This window comes from Antechinus flavipes, chromosome 4 (genome assembly GCF_016432865.1).
Source record: "Antechinus flavipes isolate AdamAnt ecotype Samford, QLD, Australia chromosome 4, AdamAnt_v2, whole genome shotgun sequence".
NCBI lineage: Eukaryota > Metazoa > Chordata > Mammalia > Dasyuromorphia > Dasyuridae > Antechinus > Antechinus flavipes.
This window is the reverse complement of record NC_067401.1, coordinates 417225094-417243926: the sequence shown is the minus strand read 5'-3', so window position 1 is coordinate 417243926 and position 18833 is coordinate 417225094. Positions and strand designations below refer to the sequence as shown.

General features: G+C 36.1%; 1 protein-coding gene across 4 annotated transcripts in view; it reads left to right on the top strand.

The window, feature by feature from the left end:
* Positions 1-18833, top strand: part of RASAL2 (RAS protein activator like 2) — a 328025-nt gene that overhangs the window by 289100 nt on the left and 20092 nt on the right. For 3 of the 4 annotated variants that reach the window (XM_051998885.1, XM_051998888.1, XM_051998887.1), the window contains exons 6-14: positions 3830-3983; positions 4431-4529; positions 6863-7417; positions 8685-8829; positions 12612-12756; positions 12917-13153; positions 14396-14597; positions 16956-17155; positions 17949-18810. In XM_051998885.1, the coding sequence (XP_051854845.1) occupies positions 3830-3983; positions 4431-4529; positions 6863-7417; positions 8685-8829; positions 12612-12756; positions 12917-13153; positions 14396-14597; positions 16956-17155; positions 17949-18810 (2599 nt within the window). The remainder of the gene's footprint in view (positions 1-3829; positions 3984-4430; positions 4530-6862; positions 7418-8684; positions 8830-12611; positions 12757-12916; positions 13154-14395; positions 14598-16955; positions 17156-17948; positions 18811-18833) is intronic. The other variant, XM_051998886.1, reaches the window with a different exon arrangement.

Here is an 18833-nt window from a genome sequence, read left to right as displayed (position 1 = left end):
CCCTTTTTTTATTGCATACTTATACACTGGGATTATATAGAAATAAAAGTGTTTTGCTATTTCTGCTGATAATCAAAACCAAGGTATATGGAACTTTGTGTCCATAGTTAGAAGCAAAATTATCCCTGGAAAGCAGTTAAGTCCAGAGAAAGTCAGAATGAAAATATGAATTATAATACTTTGTTTTGTTAAGAAGGAAAGCTTTCTAATAAGGATAACAACAGTGCCTGCTAAAAAGCTATTGTACTTTAAAATTTCAAAGCACTTTAGGATTATTATTTTATTTGATCCTCACAACAGATTTGGGAGGTTATAGCTAGTATTATTCCCATTTTACAGATGAAGAAATTGAGGTAAGCAGAGGTTAAATGACCTTCCCAGGATCATATAGCAAGTAAATAACTAAAGCAGATTTCAGATTCAGGATTTTCTGACTCTAGAGTCTTGACTGAAGACTTAGGGGCTTCAGTAATTCAGTAATTTTATGGCACATTAAGATTTGCTATTTATATCTAAATTGTAAATGGTGGGGGTAGTGTTAAAATGAAGTTTGGCACTATTTGCCTTCCTAGAAACCTAGGCCCAGGTAATCAATTAGGCATACACGAGAAATTTTGAATATAAAATTATTACCCCAATAGTCCTAGTCCTAATATTCACTAAAGAAATAATCACCAGAGCTACAGAAACTCTCTGGGTTTTTTAACTCAAATTCAAAATGAAAATTTTTGGACGAAATAAGAACTGATCAATGTCATTTAAGTCCTGCTTTGGCTTGATAATTAAGCTGCTGAATAGAAAGATATGCATAATCTTCCAGTCTAGTTTTCAGTAAACTAGCTTCTTTGCCTTTCCCACTTGCTTCTCAGAAGCATCAAAACGATGCAGTTTTTCCAATAACTTTTCTACTTATGCTGAAACTGTTTTTTGGTTCATAATGATGTTGAATGTAATCATAGTTTTCTTTATAAGCCCGTGCATAGATATGCTTATTGTATTCATATGCTGGATAAAGAAGAGAATTGTCTATTGACTATTGCAATTGAGAATCTTGGAGGAAACACTCATTATTGATTTCTTCAGATTGTGTGATTATTATTAGTTCTATGGTTGCTAACGTCGACTTTTAGGAATAACTAAAAGAATTAAACAGAGATATGTTCACATTGAAAATGTAATTTGAAGGATTTTGTCTACCTTTCCCCCAATAGCTCATGTGTAGCTTCTCTAATTTGAGGTAAAAATAATGTTTATAACCAGTAGATTAGGGAGACAATTGCAGAGGAATCCAAACAGATATTAATAAAAGGTGGAGCAAGGTAATCCCTCCAGGGCCAGGGTACAAGGCATGAGGGCTGGGCTTGAATTACATCACACAGCACAGTTAAATACAACTTCTCTGATTTATTTCTCAGCCCTTTGGAAATCAGTTCTTTCAAGCCCCAGAGTTATCACAGATCCCATAAACTTGTTAACCGGGAGGTTGGTGGGGGCCTAATCCTTGCTTGCCTACTTTTGCAAGCATGCTCCCTGAGCCCTTCTGCCTTCCAGGTCTAATCTCCTTGTAGGTGCAGCACCATGGCAACAGGCCCAGCCCTGAGCACGCTGGGCACGCCAGAACCTTGTTTGTGTTACCTGAGGGGCAGGAGACAGCCTGCAGCAGGAGAGGAGCGGACCGGAGCTCGCTCCTCAGCCGATTTGGATGAGGCTGGACTTTTTCCCCTAACTCTTCGTTCCTGCTCAGCTTCTAATGAAGGCTTGAAATAACTCCTGGGGGAAAAAAGACCTTTCAGTAATCAAGGGCAGCAGGAAGATTCTCTTCACTGGGCCCATCTTCTGAACAGAGACTTGGCTTTTGAAATATAGTGCAGAAAGCAAGTTGGGGGACCAGGACATGAGGCACCGCCATGATTTGGGGTTGCACTGCCAGGTGGCTGTACAATTGCTTCATGTAGGTGGATGATTAATTTATTTGAAATAAAATATATAGTCTGTTTAGAAAATAGAGAAATGTAATTATGTGAAGACTTTTCAAAGAAGCTTCTTGTTAATCCTACTTCCATTTTAAGTATGCCCAAATCCTTCCTGTTAAAAGAAATCGGGGGGGGGGGGGGGGGGGGGGGGAGAGGGAGGGGAGCAGGAATCAGTGTAGACTTCCACTCCAGTGACTCCTGCTGGGAAAAATCATCTAGAAGCCCCGGCAGGTGGGAGCCAGCTTCCATCAGCCAGATTTTCAGTGAAACGTATTGGAAAATTCCCAACATAAATTACACTGGCTATGGATTTTCCCTTCTATCCCGTCAGGATAGGTGGGCATCACTTGTCAGTAGCTAAGGAGATAGGTTTGAAACAGACAAGTAACAAGTAACCATTGTGATCAGTTCTGAGGGGAAAGGGAAGCCTAACATGCTGCCTCCATCATTTTCAGAAAGGATTGGGGTGAATGTGCAGATCCTATCTATGATAGGATTCTTCTATTTGCCATTTTTAATTATTAATGAGATTCTGTAGTGTTATTCATTTGAATTTGAGAAAATTTGCATTTTTTTTTTAAGAATGTAGGGGAAACCCCTGAGTTGAAGTAGTGGTTGATTTTGTGGAAAATCAAATAGGGTAGAATTCTTTCTTACTCTCTACATTGTTATATCCAAGTCTCCATAAGAATTAGGATGAAGACAAAAACTCTAGTACCAGTTTCTCATAGTCTAACTCCAGAGGCATTAAGTATCTGCATTTATTTAACATGATTATTTAGAGGAAAATGATGGGAGGCACCTATATGTGTTTGTTTTCAATAATAAAGTAATTTGTAGAATATAATTCTTCTGATATGTGCTACTAAGAATTTGTGCTTAGAATCTTTTAAGTGTTTTATGATAAATAATGATTGTTGCATGAACATCCAACTCAGAATTTTAAAATATTGTTTCATATTATATAATTTAATTATTCCAAGCTAGGTAAAGTACACGCATCAAATGTCAGCTTATGCTAAAAGGAAGGGAATTCCTGCTATTCTTTTGATACTTAAGAAAGCAAATCAATTAGGATGCACTAATAGTATTGATTGAGATTAGTTCCTCTGGAAGAAGTTAACAGCATTTATTTGCAAAAGATGCAGGTGACCTAAACAAGTTTCCCTTCAGTTGTGTTTCTTTTAAAAATATTATCAATGAAAGAAGTCTTTAAAACCACCTACTAAAAGTGATGTTAGTCCTTTTAAGAAATGGCATCTCAGAACAGTACTTTGACATTGACAGTAATAATGATTTCATAGTGTAAAGAATTCCAGAATTGAAACAGAACTTTTCTGTGGACTAAATGAGGAATTTGGACCAATTAACTGAAGGAAATCTAGCATGAAAAATTAAAAAAAAAAAAAAAACAGAATGAGATGATAGCAATCTCTTCTGTTAAAAGAAATGGGACTAGAGCAATTGCCTGGGGAGAGAGGGAAGTGGTAGAAACAGAACTCTTGTCTAAAACTTTTTTCAGAAAAACCCAATTTTTAAGTTTCTCCATCTATAAAACAGGGATAAAGAAGAAAAAAATAATGAATACAGGAGAGATTTTAAGAGACTAATAAAATTATTGTATATTTGTAGACTATGTAATATCATACTTGTACAATTTGTACATTATTAACACAAATACTACTGCTGTTATTTGCGAACCAACTACTAACCCATTCCTCCTTTTGCTGTTATTTTGCTTTAATCATTTTTACGTTGGTCATTATCTTACCACAGTAGATCTTAACACTTTGGCTATAACTAACCATTTTCATCCTTTATTAGAAATGCTTTATCATTGCCCTTCCATCATTTAGGTCTCGTGGATTACCCAAGCTAAAAGAGTCTCGTTCCCATGAATCTTTGCTCAGCCCATGTAGTGCTGTAGAATGTCTGGACCTTGGCAGAGGAGAACCAGTATCAGTAAAACCACTGCATAGCAGCATACTTGGACAAGACTTCTGCTTTGAGGTAAAGGAGTAAGGAGAGAGAGTAGTTAAATGCATTGTTTACCATATGATTTCCTGGATTTAGAACTGTGATAATGAATTTTTGGTTGATTGATTATCTTAAAGAAATAGATCATTATAAACTATATACTCTCCAAATAAGGCAATAGGAAGAAAGTTGGGAATCTAATTAATAATATTTGCTAAATCTAGTTATTCAAATTCTTTTTGGCCTATTGTTTCCTAATTGAATAAATCATCCAGCTCTCAGTTGTAGGTCACAGGACAAACAATATCATACTTGCATTATATTATTTTTCAGAATTGATAAAGTCTTCTTATAGTATAACATTTTTCAAAACACTAAACCCCAAGTCATAAGTGGTATTTGAAGATATTATCCAGTACATTGTAAAAGAATCCACAGCCCTAGTCTCTTTACCTTTATCTACAATGTATTGTGTTCTAGGTAACCTACTTGAGTGGAAGTAAATGTTTCAGCTGTAATTCAGCTTCAGAGAGAGACAAGTGGATGGAAAATCTACGCCGAACAGTACAACCCAATAAGGTAATATGGTGGCCTTGGGTTCTTAGCAATTCGAAGGATTCTTGGTAGTAAGACTAAGCAGTCTAAGACTAAAGAGAGAATGTTTTAACAAATGCTATTGGAAATGTTGTATTCCTCATCAAAATTCATTCTTGAAAGTTTTCCACAAACCCTCTGTTGATTTATTCTTTAAACAAGGCTTTTAAACTTGGGAGTCCACAGATCCCAAGGGGCCTGTGTTGAGATTTCAGGGGGAAAATTAATTTGGATGAGGAGAAAATACTTATTTTCTTTATTTTCACTAATCTCTAACTGAAAATTTAGTATTTCTTTCAGTTGTTTAAAATCATTATTCTAAGAAGATATAAATTTCACCAGAATGCAACTGGAGTCCAGGACATATACAAAAAGTTTAAAACCCATGTCCTACAGGGATCCTATCTATCTTTCCAACTTTTAGACATCTGCTTATTAAAAACCTGGTATGCATCTCAGATTATTCCTGGCCTTCATAATCTTCATTAATCCAAATTTTTAATGTGATATGGCCATTTCACTTTAGGTTTCTATCATTTCCTCTCAGTATCCAGTTCCTGTTTATTGGTGAGAGTTACTAGAATTCAAAATGGTAGTTCTCCTTGTTCATCCCACCTTCTTTTGAAGGGCTGAAATTGTTAAAGCAATTAACAATTATTAGCTGCTTTGTTTTTTGTAGAGAGACAGCAGATTAGCTAGATAATTGAGCTTCCATATGGAGAGGTGGCACAGTAGCCAAAGCATTGGATTTACGAGTAAGAGAATCTTGAGTAAGCCACTTAACTTTTCTCTAGCTCAGTTCATTTATAAAATAGGGATCAGAATAGCACTTACCTCACAGATTGTTATGAAAATAAAAATGAGATAACATTTGTAAAGCAGTATGCAAATGTGAATTTATATGAAAACATACCTCTGATTCCCAAATTCCTCATCCATATCTTCTTTGTTTTAGCTTTTTTTATTAACTGTCCCTCTCCATTATTTCCCCACACCCATTGAACAAATAAAAGAAAACAAGGTCCTCAAATAAAGCTAAATATATAACTACCTAGTCCAACAAAACTAATTCCCACATTAGCCATGCCTGGAATTGTATGTCTCCTACTGCATTTGAAATTCATCACTTCTCTGTCTAGAGATAAATAGCACATTTCAACCTCATTCTTCTGGACTTATTTATCAATGTGTTGATCAGAGTTCTTAAGTTTTTCAAAGTTTTCATTCTCTCTAAAGTTATCATTTTTTTTGTTGTTGTTTTGCTAAGGGTTATGACTTGCCTAGGGTCAGACAGCTAGAAAGTAGAAAGTATCTGAGGTTGTATTTAAAGTCAGATTCTAACTTCAGGGCCTATGTTCTATCCCCTATAGCGTCATATAGCTGCTCCCAATGTTGTCATTATGTAAATTTTTCTGTGACTTCTTTGTGGTATAGCTGGATCAAAGGGGATATATAGTAAGGTAGCTTTGTCCTCTTTTCGTCCAGATGAATTACAGTTTACCATGTTTCTTTGTTGATTGTCATCCATCTGTTGTCTACCATGCTCTCTGGTTACTATATTTGCAACCACAAGTATATTTTATTGATAGATATCACAGCTCTATTTTCCCACCCTTTTTAGCTCTCTTATTTCTTTTGAATAAGTATGTCTTTCCAGGATCTCAGCTAATGGGTCTCAAACCAACAAGATTCAGTAGTAACCATAAAATCAATTTACTTTAATTATTACCTATAGTTTGTACAACTGTATACAGTATGAGACTTGAGAGTTTGTTTATTGCAGATTATTTTCATGTATTTTGTCTCCTATAAATTTCTAATTTCCTATTGCTATTCTTCTCTAAGTTGTTGCTGTTCTCCTGTTCTCTCTGTTATCTAGTTGGGTTGACATACTTAAAAGTGTTTTCCCTCTTTTTTTCTTTTTAGTTTAAACATCTTTTCATTAGATTTACAGAGTTGCAGGCAAATATATTTTTGGCAGTCCTTGTTAAATGCATTCTATCTTTGGACATGTGACCATCCTCCCTATATTTTAAGGTACAGTCCATCAGTCTCTGACACTGTGTTATTAGCTAAATCATTCCCAGGTCTTCCTTTCTCATGTGAAGTTCTTGCCATCATTTGATATTCATGATGAAAATTAACACCTATGCATTTAACGACTTCAGTTTATTATTAATGACCTCATAATTCTACAGAATTGGTTTAAACCACAGGTTTAATTAATTAGCATGAACACCTGTTCAGTTATTGTTGATTTTCAATAGCTCTATTCTGAGATAACAGTTCTTGAATTTGTTTTCATTTTTTCATTACAGGATAATTGTAGAAGGGCTGAGAATGTTTTACGGTTGTGGATTATTGAAGCCAAGGACCTGGCCCCCAAGAAGAAGTATTTTTGTGAGCTGTGCCTTGATGATACCCTTTTTGCTCGTACAACTAGCAAGACCAAAGCAGACAATATTTTCTGGGGTGAACATTTTGAATTTTACAGCCTTCCCCCTCTCCATAGCATCACAGTTCACATTTATAAGGACATGGAAAAAAAGAAGAAAAAGGACAAGAATAACTATGTAGGACTTGTCAACATTCCCACAGCTAGTGTGACTGGCCGCCAGTTTGTGGAGAAATGGTACCCCGTGAGCACGCCCACACCCAACAAAGGGAAGACGGGAGGCCCGTCTATTCGGATTAAGTCGCGTTTCCAGACCATCACCATTCTGCCTATGGAGCAGTACAAAGAATTTGCCGAATTTGTCACCAGCAACTACACCATGCTGTGCTCTGTCTTAGAGCCTGTGATTAGTGTGCGGAACAAAGAAGAGCTGGCTTGTGCCTTAGTGCACATTCTTCAGAGCACTGGCAGGGCCAGGGTAGGTGGAAAAGGGGAAGGAGGGCCCACAAACTGCAAATGCTTGACACGATTATACAACTAGGACTTTTCCTATCAACAACTTAGGTCAAATATAAGTGTATTGGTTCATAGTTAGAATAGCTTGTTGAGGATGCTTTGAGTTGAGACAGAGACCGTTCATTTTGTACTTGAAAAGAGCAGTGTTTATTAAGATTTCTTAAACATCATTTAAACTAAATCCATATACTTGATCATCAGCAAAGGAGCATGGAGAATATAAAACTGGCCCCAGAATTATCATGATCTGGGTTCAAGTTCTGCTAGTTCTGTGATCTCCTGGGCATGCTCCTTAACCTGTCCTGTTGCCTTGAGGGAGCTCTCTGTGTTGTAGAAAAGGCCTGTCTGCATTTGGTTAAAGCACTTCACCTGAAGCCTAAAATCATCTTCCTCATTATGTAGCATGCTGGCTCAAAATACGGAAGAACTGGGTTTCAATCCCATCTCTGATACTTAATAGCCATGTGACAGTTGACAGGCCATTCAACTTCTGTGATCTTCAATTTTCCCTTCTATAAAATGGACTTAATAACTGAATATTTCTTAGGAGTATATAATAGGTGCCAGTGAGCCTCACATGTGTAAAGTACTTTGCAAACTTTGAAGAGAAATAGACATACACATAGGCAGATGATTATTCTATTTTATAGTTTAATTTGCTTGCAGTAGTCCAGAATTTTTTTGTGCTACTATTAGTAATTTGAGGGGACATTTAATAACACAATTTTGGGGATACTTCTCACTTTCAATATGTTAGGTATGTCTTTTGTTTCTTAAAATTGCTCATCAATAGCAAAAAGTACTATTAATGCTTATTAATCAGTTGTTCTTTTGTGGTTCTGAATTACCCTAGATAAAAGTCCATTAGTGCTTACAATTTTGATGTAAAATGAAAAAAATCATTTAATAATTTCTCTTTTCATTTGATAATCATATACTTATAGTGTACTAGTTTACTCTTCCACCTTATAGCAGCTAAACTGACACCTTTGACACTCAAAAGCAAAGAAAAAAGAATCTTTTTTTTTCCCCCTGAGGCAATTGGGGTTAAGTGACTTGCCCAGGGTCACACCAAGAAAAAAAGAATCTTAAATGAATTCTGTCTTCTAGTCTTAAGAGACTCCACTATTCTCATTTTAGAAGATAGGGCATCCATTAATCACATGATTTCCTGCAATATGCATCATTTTCTCAGTTGCCTTCTGTTTTCTTCAATCATGCCCTTCCAGGATTTTCTGACAGACCTGGTGATGTCTGAGGTAGATCGTTGTGGAGAGCACGATGTATTGATCTTCAGGGAGAACACAATCGCCACCAAATCCATTGAAGAGTATCTGAAGCTAGTAGGACAGCAGTATCTCCATGATGCGCTTGGTAAAAAGCAAATCCCCATCCATATCCATTGTCTTTCTGCTACTATTTCAACCTAAAGAAATAATAGACTCACTTTAGTAGTTTCTTATCTCCAATTTGCTCTGTAGTCAAGTGTTTTTTCTCTTTTTCTCATTTTTTTACTTGATTCCTTTGGTTTTGATTTTGACTAGTCAAGAAACTGTGCCGCTTAATTTACATAAGTCCCTTTTTGCATTCACATTATAAACTATTGTAAAACTGCAGATGAAGCTTTTAGAACAAGTCCATGTTCACCATAGGTATTCAGTAAAATATATATTGACTAAATACTTATTGTTGAGTTCACAAAGCAATATCGCCTTCATACAATATGGTGAGCTAAATAAATTTCATTTGAATGCAATAAAAATGTATTTCCATATTTTGAATAAGAAAGAGCAATTTAAATAGATGGTGAATATTATATTATTTACTGGTACATAAAACATTGTTTAACAAAGACTTAGGACAAGGGATTTGAGTAATCAAATCGATCTGTTACTTTATTTAAAATATAAGACAAATGGCCAATGTGGAAAAAAATGGTTACTCTCAATGGAGTAATTTTCTCCACTGGTACTTTTTCTGGGGGTAGATTGTATTGTTTATTTTGCAATTCCTCATTGTGCTTTGTGTGATAAAATTCAGTTAACTAAAATTCCTCTCACTGGATACCTCAATTAGGTTGTTCTTCAGTTATGCTTTGGGTCTGTGAACTCTGAAGAACCTTTCCGCTTTTAAACTGCAACTGGAATAGCTTCTGTAATCAACTGAAATATTTTTGTTATTTTGTTTTGTTTTTTAATTTTTTTAAGGAGGAAAATGACAAGTAAAATTTTTGTGTTTTTTTTTCCCCCCCTGAGGCAAATGGGCTTAAGTGACTTGCCCAAGATCACACAGCTAGGAAGTGTTAAGTGTCTGAGGTCAAATTTGAACTCAGTTCCTCCTGACTTCAGAACTGGTGCTCTATCCACTGCACCACCTAGCTGCTCCAATCATGTGTATTTTTTTTCCAATAGCTTTTTATTGACAGAACATATGCATGGGTGATTTTTCAACAATGACCCTTGCAAAACCTTCTGTTCCAGCTTTTCCCCTCCTTCCCTCCACTCCCTCCCCTAGAAGGCAGGCAGTCTCATACATGTTAAATATGTTAAAGAATATGTTAAATATGATATATGTATACATATTTACATAGTTATCTTATTGTACAAGGAAAAATGGATTTAGAAAGAAGGTAAAAATAACCTGGGAAGAAAAACAAAAATCATGTATATTTTTAAAGCAATTCCCAGACTGTGTTTCTAAAGTCAGTGTCAATTCAGTTGACAATACTGACCTATGATAATCTGTGTTTTAGATAATGACTTTAAAGTACCAGAGGAACCTTAATCATCTAACGAAAATTAAATATTGTTATCATAAAGCATTTGCTTAGCCAAGGAAGCATACCAATAAAGTTTAATATTAATAATATATAACAAGTAGACATTGACCCCAAAAGATCTTGAGCTAACCCTCAGTTAATTAGAAAATGTAATGGACAAGAACATTGACAGGTTCCTCCCAGGAACTAGGGTTTTACCTTTAACTCTCTGCACTTGGCATTCAGTGCCTAAATGGTATTGATTAAAATGTCCTCAGAATGTGGATAGGATTCAACTTAAAATTTGTTAGTCTATTGTATGGCACACAACTGTCTTAATCTGTTTTGATTAAAGCACTGCAAACTCTGTCGCCTTGACTTATTCATACTGTTTCCTTGGAGTTGAGATTCACCTTTGTGGTTAAAATCCAATCAGCCAATAAACAAATATTATGTACCAGACACTGAGCTAGACACTGAGGATGCTAATACAATAAATGAAACCATGAAGGATCTACATCTTAATCAGACAGAAAACAAGAAGCTACATAGGTATAAATAGAATATTTATAGGAATACACAGGTATAAATAGAATAAATATAAATAAAGTAGCACAGATAAATAAATGCAAAGTAATTTTTACAAGGCATTTTGAAAGAAAGGCCACTGGAGATCAGTTAAGGGCATCAAAGAAGGCTTTATGCACAAGATGATTCTTGATGTATCTTGGATTAGAGGAACTAAAAGTCTCAATAAGAAAAATGGGTTTCAAAGGAGAAAGCTTTCTTCACAGAAAGAAATTCCACCAGACAGGTCCTTAAAGGAGTTTCCTCATACTGGCCTTACTTAATAGACCTCTGGTGGTAAAATTCAATTCATTTCAGATACTTCTATGTTAAAATATTTTTGTTTATTCCCCAAAATTCTAGAAAATAAAGTATTGAAATTTAAAGGTAATAAAAGTCCTGGAGTTTTCAAAGGACTGACTTTCATTTGAACAACATATTAAAAAGAACCCCATTTCACTTTTGATTTCTCATAAACAATAGGAGTTATAACTAGATCTTTGAAGATTATAAGTGTTTTTAATTAGACACTATGTGAAATATATTTCCAGAAAATTCTGTTATTATTATAAAACATCCATATTATCAAACATTTTATCAATGTGTTTTGAAGAATGATCTGTACTCTTATCTTCAAACAAATCTAAAACACCTTAATGCAGATGGTAATATTTTTTTTAAATCATTCATTTCTTAGCCCTAAAATTTCATTTGGCTTCTCTATCAACAGTAATAATGGAAAGTACATGTTAATAACTGTGAATTATTAGTATCAGTTATTGACTAGCCTTAGAGAACCTTGGAGAATTACAGAAAAAGAAGATATTATGACTATAATTTTATGACATGGGCCACTTTCTCTTAGATCATTCTATACTGAATTCTTTGCATTACAATAAGATCATCCTTGTGTGAGTTAGTAGATAAATAATTAACAATATAAATGTTAGTTTGGGGCATTTAACATCTTAAAAATTATGCAGACATACATATATCGCTCTCAGCAAATTTGTATCTCAAAACTAACACTTGTCATTCTCCATTATAGCATTTTTAAAATGAATTTGACTCTTCATCACATTGCTAATTATGTCAAGACTATCTTATCATGTTAATAGGGAATGTGCCTCCTAAGACAACTGTTCTTCACAATTCCAGGAAAATGATTTTGATCACTTCATTGAGTTCTTGTGAAATTGTTTCTGCTCAATGGTACTTAAGGAATGTAAACTGATTTGAAGGGAACAAGGACTATTCTTGCACCTTCCTTAGAGATCTACTATGAAATACAAAGGATATAGAATATTCATAGTCACAGGTCTTACTCTTCCAAGGTGATGGATTTAACTGTACTTTTAAATGTCTCTTGGGGAAAAAAAGGACATCAAGAAGAAACTAGACTCCAGTTTAAGTCTATTGTATAGTTAGTACTTGCAGTCATAATTCATTCACATTTTGTGTTCAGTGTTTCTTAAAAGGTGATAGCAATGTTGACCAACTGTCTACTATGTTGAGTCATTATAATGGTTAATGAATTTAATGTTTATTAAGTAGCTTGAGATCTTCAAAAATAACACCTCTGATCTGCAGCATCATTATCTAGTCTCTGTCAGAGACAGAATATCTTGGTACCTAAGACATGGTTTCAGAGCAATTACCCTTGATGGACAGTCATTCATACCCTTGGCATCTGGTCTTAAAAAGCAATTCCCCATAGTAAATTCTAGGGCAAAAGACAATTGCCAACAGAAAACCTAAATAGGATTTTGATGCTATTCAGGGACACATTCCTTATAATTGCCACTATCTGTCATCTTCTTCCCTCTAATAGGGGAGTTCATCAAGGCTCTGTATGAGTCAGATGAGAATTGTGAAGTAGATCCCAGCAAATGTTCATCCAGTGAATTGTTTGACCACCAAAGCAACCTGAAAATGTGCTGTGAGCTGGCTTTTTGCAAAATCATCAACTCTTACTGGTGAGCATATGGACGTCACTTTTTGCCTAGATGACTTAAATATTTGCATATAAGATTAACTGTAGGCTTTTTAAAATCTCCCAACTAAAGGAATATGTTGTATCATATACTGTTTTGTGTATATTTATGTTTAATTGGGGTTTTCCTTTTTTCTCACTAGCGTTTTCCCCCGTGAATTGAAAGAAGTGTTTGCATCTTGGAAGCAACAGTGCCTGAACAGAGGCAAGCAAGATATCAGTGAGCGTCTGATCAGTGCCTCGCTGTTCCTCCGTTTCTTGTGCCCGGCTATTATGTCCCCCAGCCTTTTCAGCCTTATGCAGGAATATCCTGATGACCGGACATCTAGGACTTTGACACTCATTGCCAAGGTTATTCAGAACCTTGCAAATTTTGCCAAGTAAGTGATGGTGACTAATGACATCTCTCAAGTATTAAAGTTAAAAAAGAAAAAAGAGAGAAAAGGAGGGAACATTTGCAAATTACAAATTTATACAAACATTTAATTATAGACTATCTTAGTATAAAGAGAAATCCTGGAAGGATTACATGATCAGATAGAGTGTGTGTTTGGATGTGTGAATGGGTATGTGTGTTTTTGTGTGTGTGTATGTGTGTGTGTGTGTGTGTGTGTGTGTGTGTGTGTGTGTATAAATTTTCCAGAAGGGTACCACTACTGCTCTGCTATATTCATCTATACATCACAAACAGTCATAACATCACAATAATATCACAAACAGCTTTACTGACAGTTGAACTAATTCTGATCAAAGTTACAGCACCATTAAAAGATTCTCACTAAATATCAATTCTTTACTGTTTGTGTTCATTGTAAAAAAATTGTTCATTGTAAAAAAATATTTATAAGAATTGTTATAATTGATTTAACCATTATTTTGTATCAGCATTTATTGAATATCTCTTAAACCCTCAATGTCATGGTGAACACTGTGGAAACATTCAAACATAGTGCTTGCTTATAAGAATTCCATAAACTCTCTGGAGAGAAGGTACCATGTATCTTCTTAAAGATATGAAACCTTACATGAGACCTTCATGAAACTATGTATATGTTACATGTGTGATATAGGTATAAGTACTGCTAAAAAAATTTTAAAATGTGAGAAATTAATGTTGGCTGCATTAATTGTGGTGAGCTTCATGGGGGATTTAGGACTCATAAACTTTGAAGGATAAATAAAAGTTGGCTGGATGAAAGGGTGGAAAAAGTATCTCAGAGGAGAAAAACAACACTGGCAAAGAAAAGTATATAGGAAGATGGTGGTGGTGGTATTAGTAGTAATAGTAAGTAGTGATAGCAGTAGTAATATTTATATGTGATTTAAGGTTTGCAAACAGATTTTACATGTGCTATCTCATTTGACTTTCACAATTACCTTCTGAGTTAGTGGGTGACAATAAAAAGAATGACTTTGATGGAGAAGGAAAGACTTTGGATATAATCTTATCATCTATAGAAAACCATGAAAGATTTTTGAGCAGAGAAGCGAAATGATAAAAGTGTTATTTTAAGAAGATTTCTAACCCTTCCTAACTCCAAACAAGAATGTGCATTTTTATTCCCTTTTTTTACGAGTATATTCTATATAAAAATTCATATCTTTTTTCCCCTTTGCTTCAGGTTTGGTAACAAAGAGGAATACATGGCTTTCATGAATGATTTCTTAGAACATGAGTGGAGTGGAATGAAGCGCTTTCTTCTGGAAATTTCTAACCCAGACACCATCTCAAATACCCCTGGCTTTGATGGCTACATTGATCTGGGCAGAGAGCTTTCTGTTTTGCATTCCTTATTATGGGAAGTTGTTTCCCAACTTGATAAGGTAAAGCAGGCTGGAAGCATAAAAGGGGAGATGGGAGATATGGAATCTTAATGCACCTGAATACAGGATGGCATGAGATGGTGACCCATTTCAGCACTGGTTGAAAAGATAACATTTGGCCCAATGGTTCTAGAGATAAGCAGGTTTGTAAATAGAATGATTCATCCTAAATGTCTAACTGCACTTACTATGTATACTACAGTGTTCATTATGTGGACAGTAGAAATAGAGGTGCAAATAAAAAAACTCTTTGAGTAACAATACATAGCAGTTAGTATGTACATTTGTAATAGTATCCTCATATTGGTGAAATAATGAAAAACCTTGTATCTCATCTAATAGTGGATCTAGAAATTTGTGAAATTTTGCTGGTTTGGGTGCTTCAGCAAACATCTGATATCAAATATTTAAACTTGCAGTCCAAGTCATACATGATAGAGTGAATCAGGATCCCATATAGTTATTTCAAACAAAAGTGCTGATGTTGTCATAAAACTGAGGAAATTATATTCAAAATAGAGAAATACATTTCCTTGCAGTCAGAAAAATGGCTTTCATAATTGCTAATGCCACAGAGTCCACCTGGGATTTGAAAATCCAGGTGTATTGTTTCTCCACAGGTGTGAATTAGACACATAGGAAGCAATCATTTTAAGTAATTTCTTTTTTTGACTGTTACCCCACTTGGAGGTTAAAGAAAATTACATTTTCTCCTGTTCCTGATTAAATTTCTATCATGCCAATCCTACCTTTAGGAAATTAGACAGGAAGAACAGTCTTCCCAGAGGAGAATAACTCAGTGGACTTTGGTTACCACTAAGATTTGTGGCTATAATTATCTATTGATGTATCTGTTCACCACGGATATGATATAAATATATATGGTAGTATGTTAGAATAATTTCCAAAAACAAATATACTTTGTCATGATGAAGATGTATATAGTTATTTTCTAGCAACACTTGAACATTTGGATACAAAATTAAGATGCCTCATATTGCAAAACTTATTTACAAAGACCATTTTCTTGGGGTCTCTTAAGCATTAGTGTGTTTGGCAAAAACCACAAGCATCAGCTCTGTTCTGGGTCTACCTTGTGGCTTTCACATCTGCCCGAGTATATCTGAAATTTTAGTTACTGATCAAAAAAAATCACTAGGCAAAATGTGAGTGAGAAGAGAAAGAAGCAGTATGTTTTTCATTTGAACAGTGTGGAGGAGTTTATTGACTGCTTAGAAAAGGGATTCTTCACTTGGAATCTATGCATTTGTGCTTTTTAAATATCTTAGTGGCTATATTTCATGATAAGAGATTTCCTATGTGTCTTTATTTTATGCATTTATAAAAGTATTATTCTGAGAAGGAATCCATAGGCCTCATTACTCTGCCAGAAGAATTTTTGAAGCAAAAGACCAGGGAACCCTGGCTTGAAGCATAAACTAAAGCTAGAGAGGCCAGTTGAGCTTATCTTTGTTTCCCATTAAAGTCACCAGGCCTTCAACAACAATCCAGAAGTCTAGTAATAAAGAAAAAAAAATAGGAGAAAGAAAATTGGTACTGAAAGATTATTTTTTATTGCAAAAAGCATCAGCAGGGTTTGAAATATTTTGTGGAACAATATTAGCTAAGTCTGAATGATGGTTTAAAATCTCTGTGGTGTAAATTTGCTGCTTCTCCACGAATCCAGACTTAGCCCTCAGAAGCTGGGCTATCCCTAGGAGCCTCTCCTGGTGGCTGTTGATAGGACGTTGTTGTAAAGAGATTTGTTTTACTGATGCACATTCAACTGGCAGTAGAATGTGGCGGTCAGCATACATAGAAAATGAGATGTTCCTGCCAACCTCCTGCCCCTCCAGTACTCCCTTGGATCCCTGAATGCAGTACCTTCTTGTATGTCGGCATGCATTTCTTTTCCCATGTGACTTGTTAACCCTGGAAGTTCCCTCCAGCTAGCCGACCCAGTAGCTTTTGAATGCCTTTTTATTAGGTGTTTGGTTTGCCTCATTCCTGCAGCCCATCTTGACCTACTCCACCCCCACAGACTTAGTCTGCTTTGCATGCCCATTTTAAATTGGAATGGCAATGTGGTTGTATTTAGCATGTCTTTATTTTTTTTTTTTTGCATTAATCCTAATTTCTTTTCTATTTCCTTTCTTTCCTCAATGTCCGCTGCACACCTTGTTCGCCTCTTCATCTCGTCACCATGGTTACGCTGCTCCATAACAATGCATTATGAACCTGCCACACCCACATGCAAAAATCTACCCTTCCTTCCAACCTTCACCCCTCCATCAATGTGCATCATCCCCCCCCAAAAAAAAACCATGGCGGATGTTCCGATGCTTATTATCCAATCAGGGTGAAAATTCCTTCCTACAGGCTACGGTGGCAAAATTGGGACCACTCCCTCGTGTTCTTGCTGATATTACCAAGTCTCTCACTAATCCTACACCAATACAGCAGCAATTGAGACGTTTCACTGAACATAACTCCAGCCCAAATGTCAGTGGCAGTCTCTCCTCAGGGCTGCAGAAGATATTTGAGGACCCCACTGACAGGTATGAAAGACGAAGAATTTAAACTAATATCAAATAGGTGAAATATCAGGAGATTTGGTTAAATTCTAGAAAACAAAGATCTACTTAACTTTGGACAGTCTCCCAATATAGTGGATATATCAGTTACTTCTCTGGGCCTTGGTTGTTTCAACTGTAAAATGATGTAGTTAGACTAGCTGGCTATTCTCTAGTTCTCATGTTTTTCAGTTTTAATGTTTAATGTTGGTGATTGAAAAGTTACCTTGAGTGAAAAGGAAGGCCTTCAATGATCTTCTCTATCCCCATATTTGATCTGTTTCCCAACAGTAGTAATTAAAAGATAAATTCCAAAAGAGAATATTTGATCTATATCAAATGAAACTCTAGTTCTAATATATTGAATTCTAAGTATGCATGGCTGAAGGGGGAACATAGAAGGGGAGGGAGATTGGCAAGACCTAGAAGATCTATAGAGAAATTTTGTCCTATTGAGATAAATTAGGGAGGAGATAATAATAGGTTAAAAATCAAGAGACTTGGGAGAAATTAAAATCATATTTGAACATTATTTAGAAACGCAACAAAGTAATGGCAGTAAGATTCAGAGGTGTGGGTCTGTTCCTTTAGAAAAAACTACAACAATGTAATATATTTTATCTTCAAAATCAACTCACTGTGAAATTCAAATTTGAAGAGAAAACTGTGTAAAGAGAATAATTGGTCCCATGAAATTTCAGAGAGAATTGTCATGGCTAATATGAATTGCTTGGGTTCTTGCCTGGGTGGTAACTCAAAATCTCTTTCTTTTCCATAGTGATTTGCACAAGTTAAAATCTCCAACCCAGGAAAACACAGATAGCTATTTTAGAGGTAAAACATTACTGTTGGTTCAGCAGGCATCCTCCCAAAGCATGACTTATTCAGAAAAAGATGAAAAGGAAAATGGACTTCCTAATGGAAGGAGCATTTCACTTATGGATCTTCAGGACCCCCATGCTGCTCAAATGGACCATACATCCATCATGTTGGATGTGCCCATGCGGTTGACCGGCAGCCAGCTTTCCATCACTCAAGTGGCTAGTATCAAACAACTCCGAGAGACACAGAGTACCCCACAGAGTGCCCCCCAAGTGAGGAGACCTTTGCATCCTGCCTTGAGCCAGCCAGGCAGCCTCCAACCCTTGTCCTTCCAAAACCCAGTGTATCACCTCAACAACCCCACCCCATCCATGCCAAAGGCCTCTGTGGATTCCAGTTTGGAGAACTTAAGCACTGCCAGCTCCAGAAGCCAAAGTAATAGTGAAGATTTCAAACTCAGTGGACCCAGCAACAGCAGCCTGGAAGACTTTGCCAAACGCAGTACCCAGAGTGAAGACTTTTCTAGGCGGCACACAGGGCCTGATAGACACATACCTCTTGCCCTTCCACGGCAAAATAGTACTGGGCAAGCACAGATCCGCAAAATGGACCAGATCGGGCTGGGCGCCCGAGCCAAAGCCCCTCACTCCCTGCCCCACAGCGCTTCCTTACGGAGCACGGGAAGCATGTCAGTAGCTTCGGCAGCCTTAGTGGCTGAACCTGTGCAGAATGGAAGCAGGTCCCGGCAGCAGTCCTCCTCCTCCAGAGAAAGTCCTGTCCCCAAAGTGAGAGCAATCCAGCGGCAGCAAACACAGCCGGTAGGAGTACAGTTTAATACACA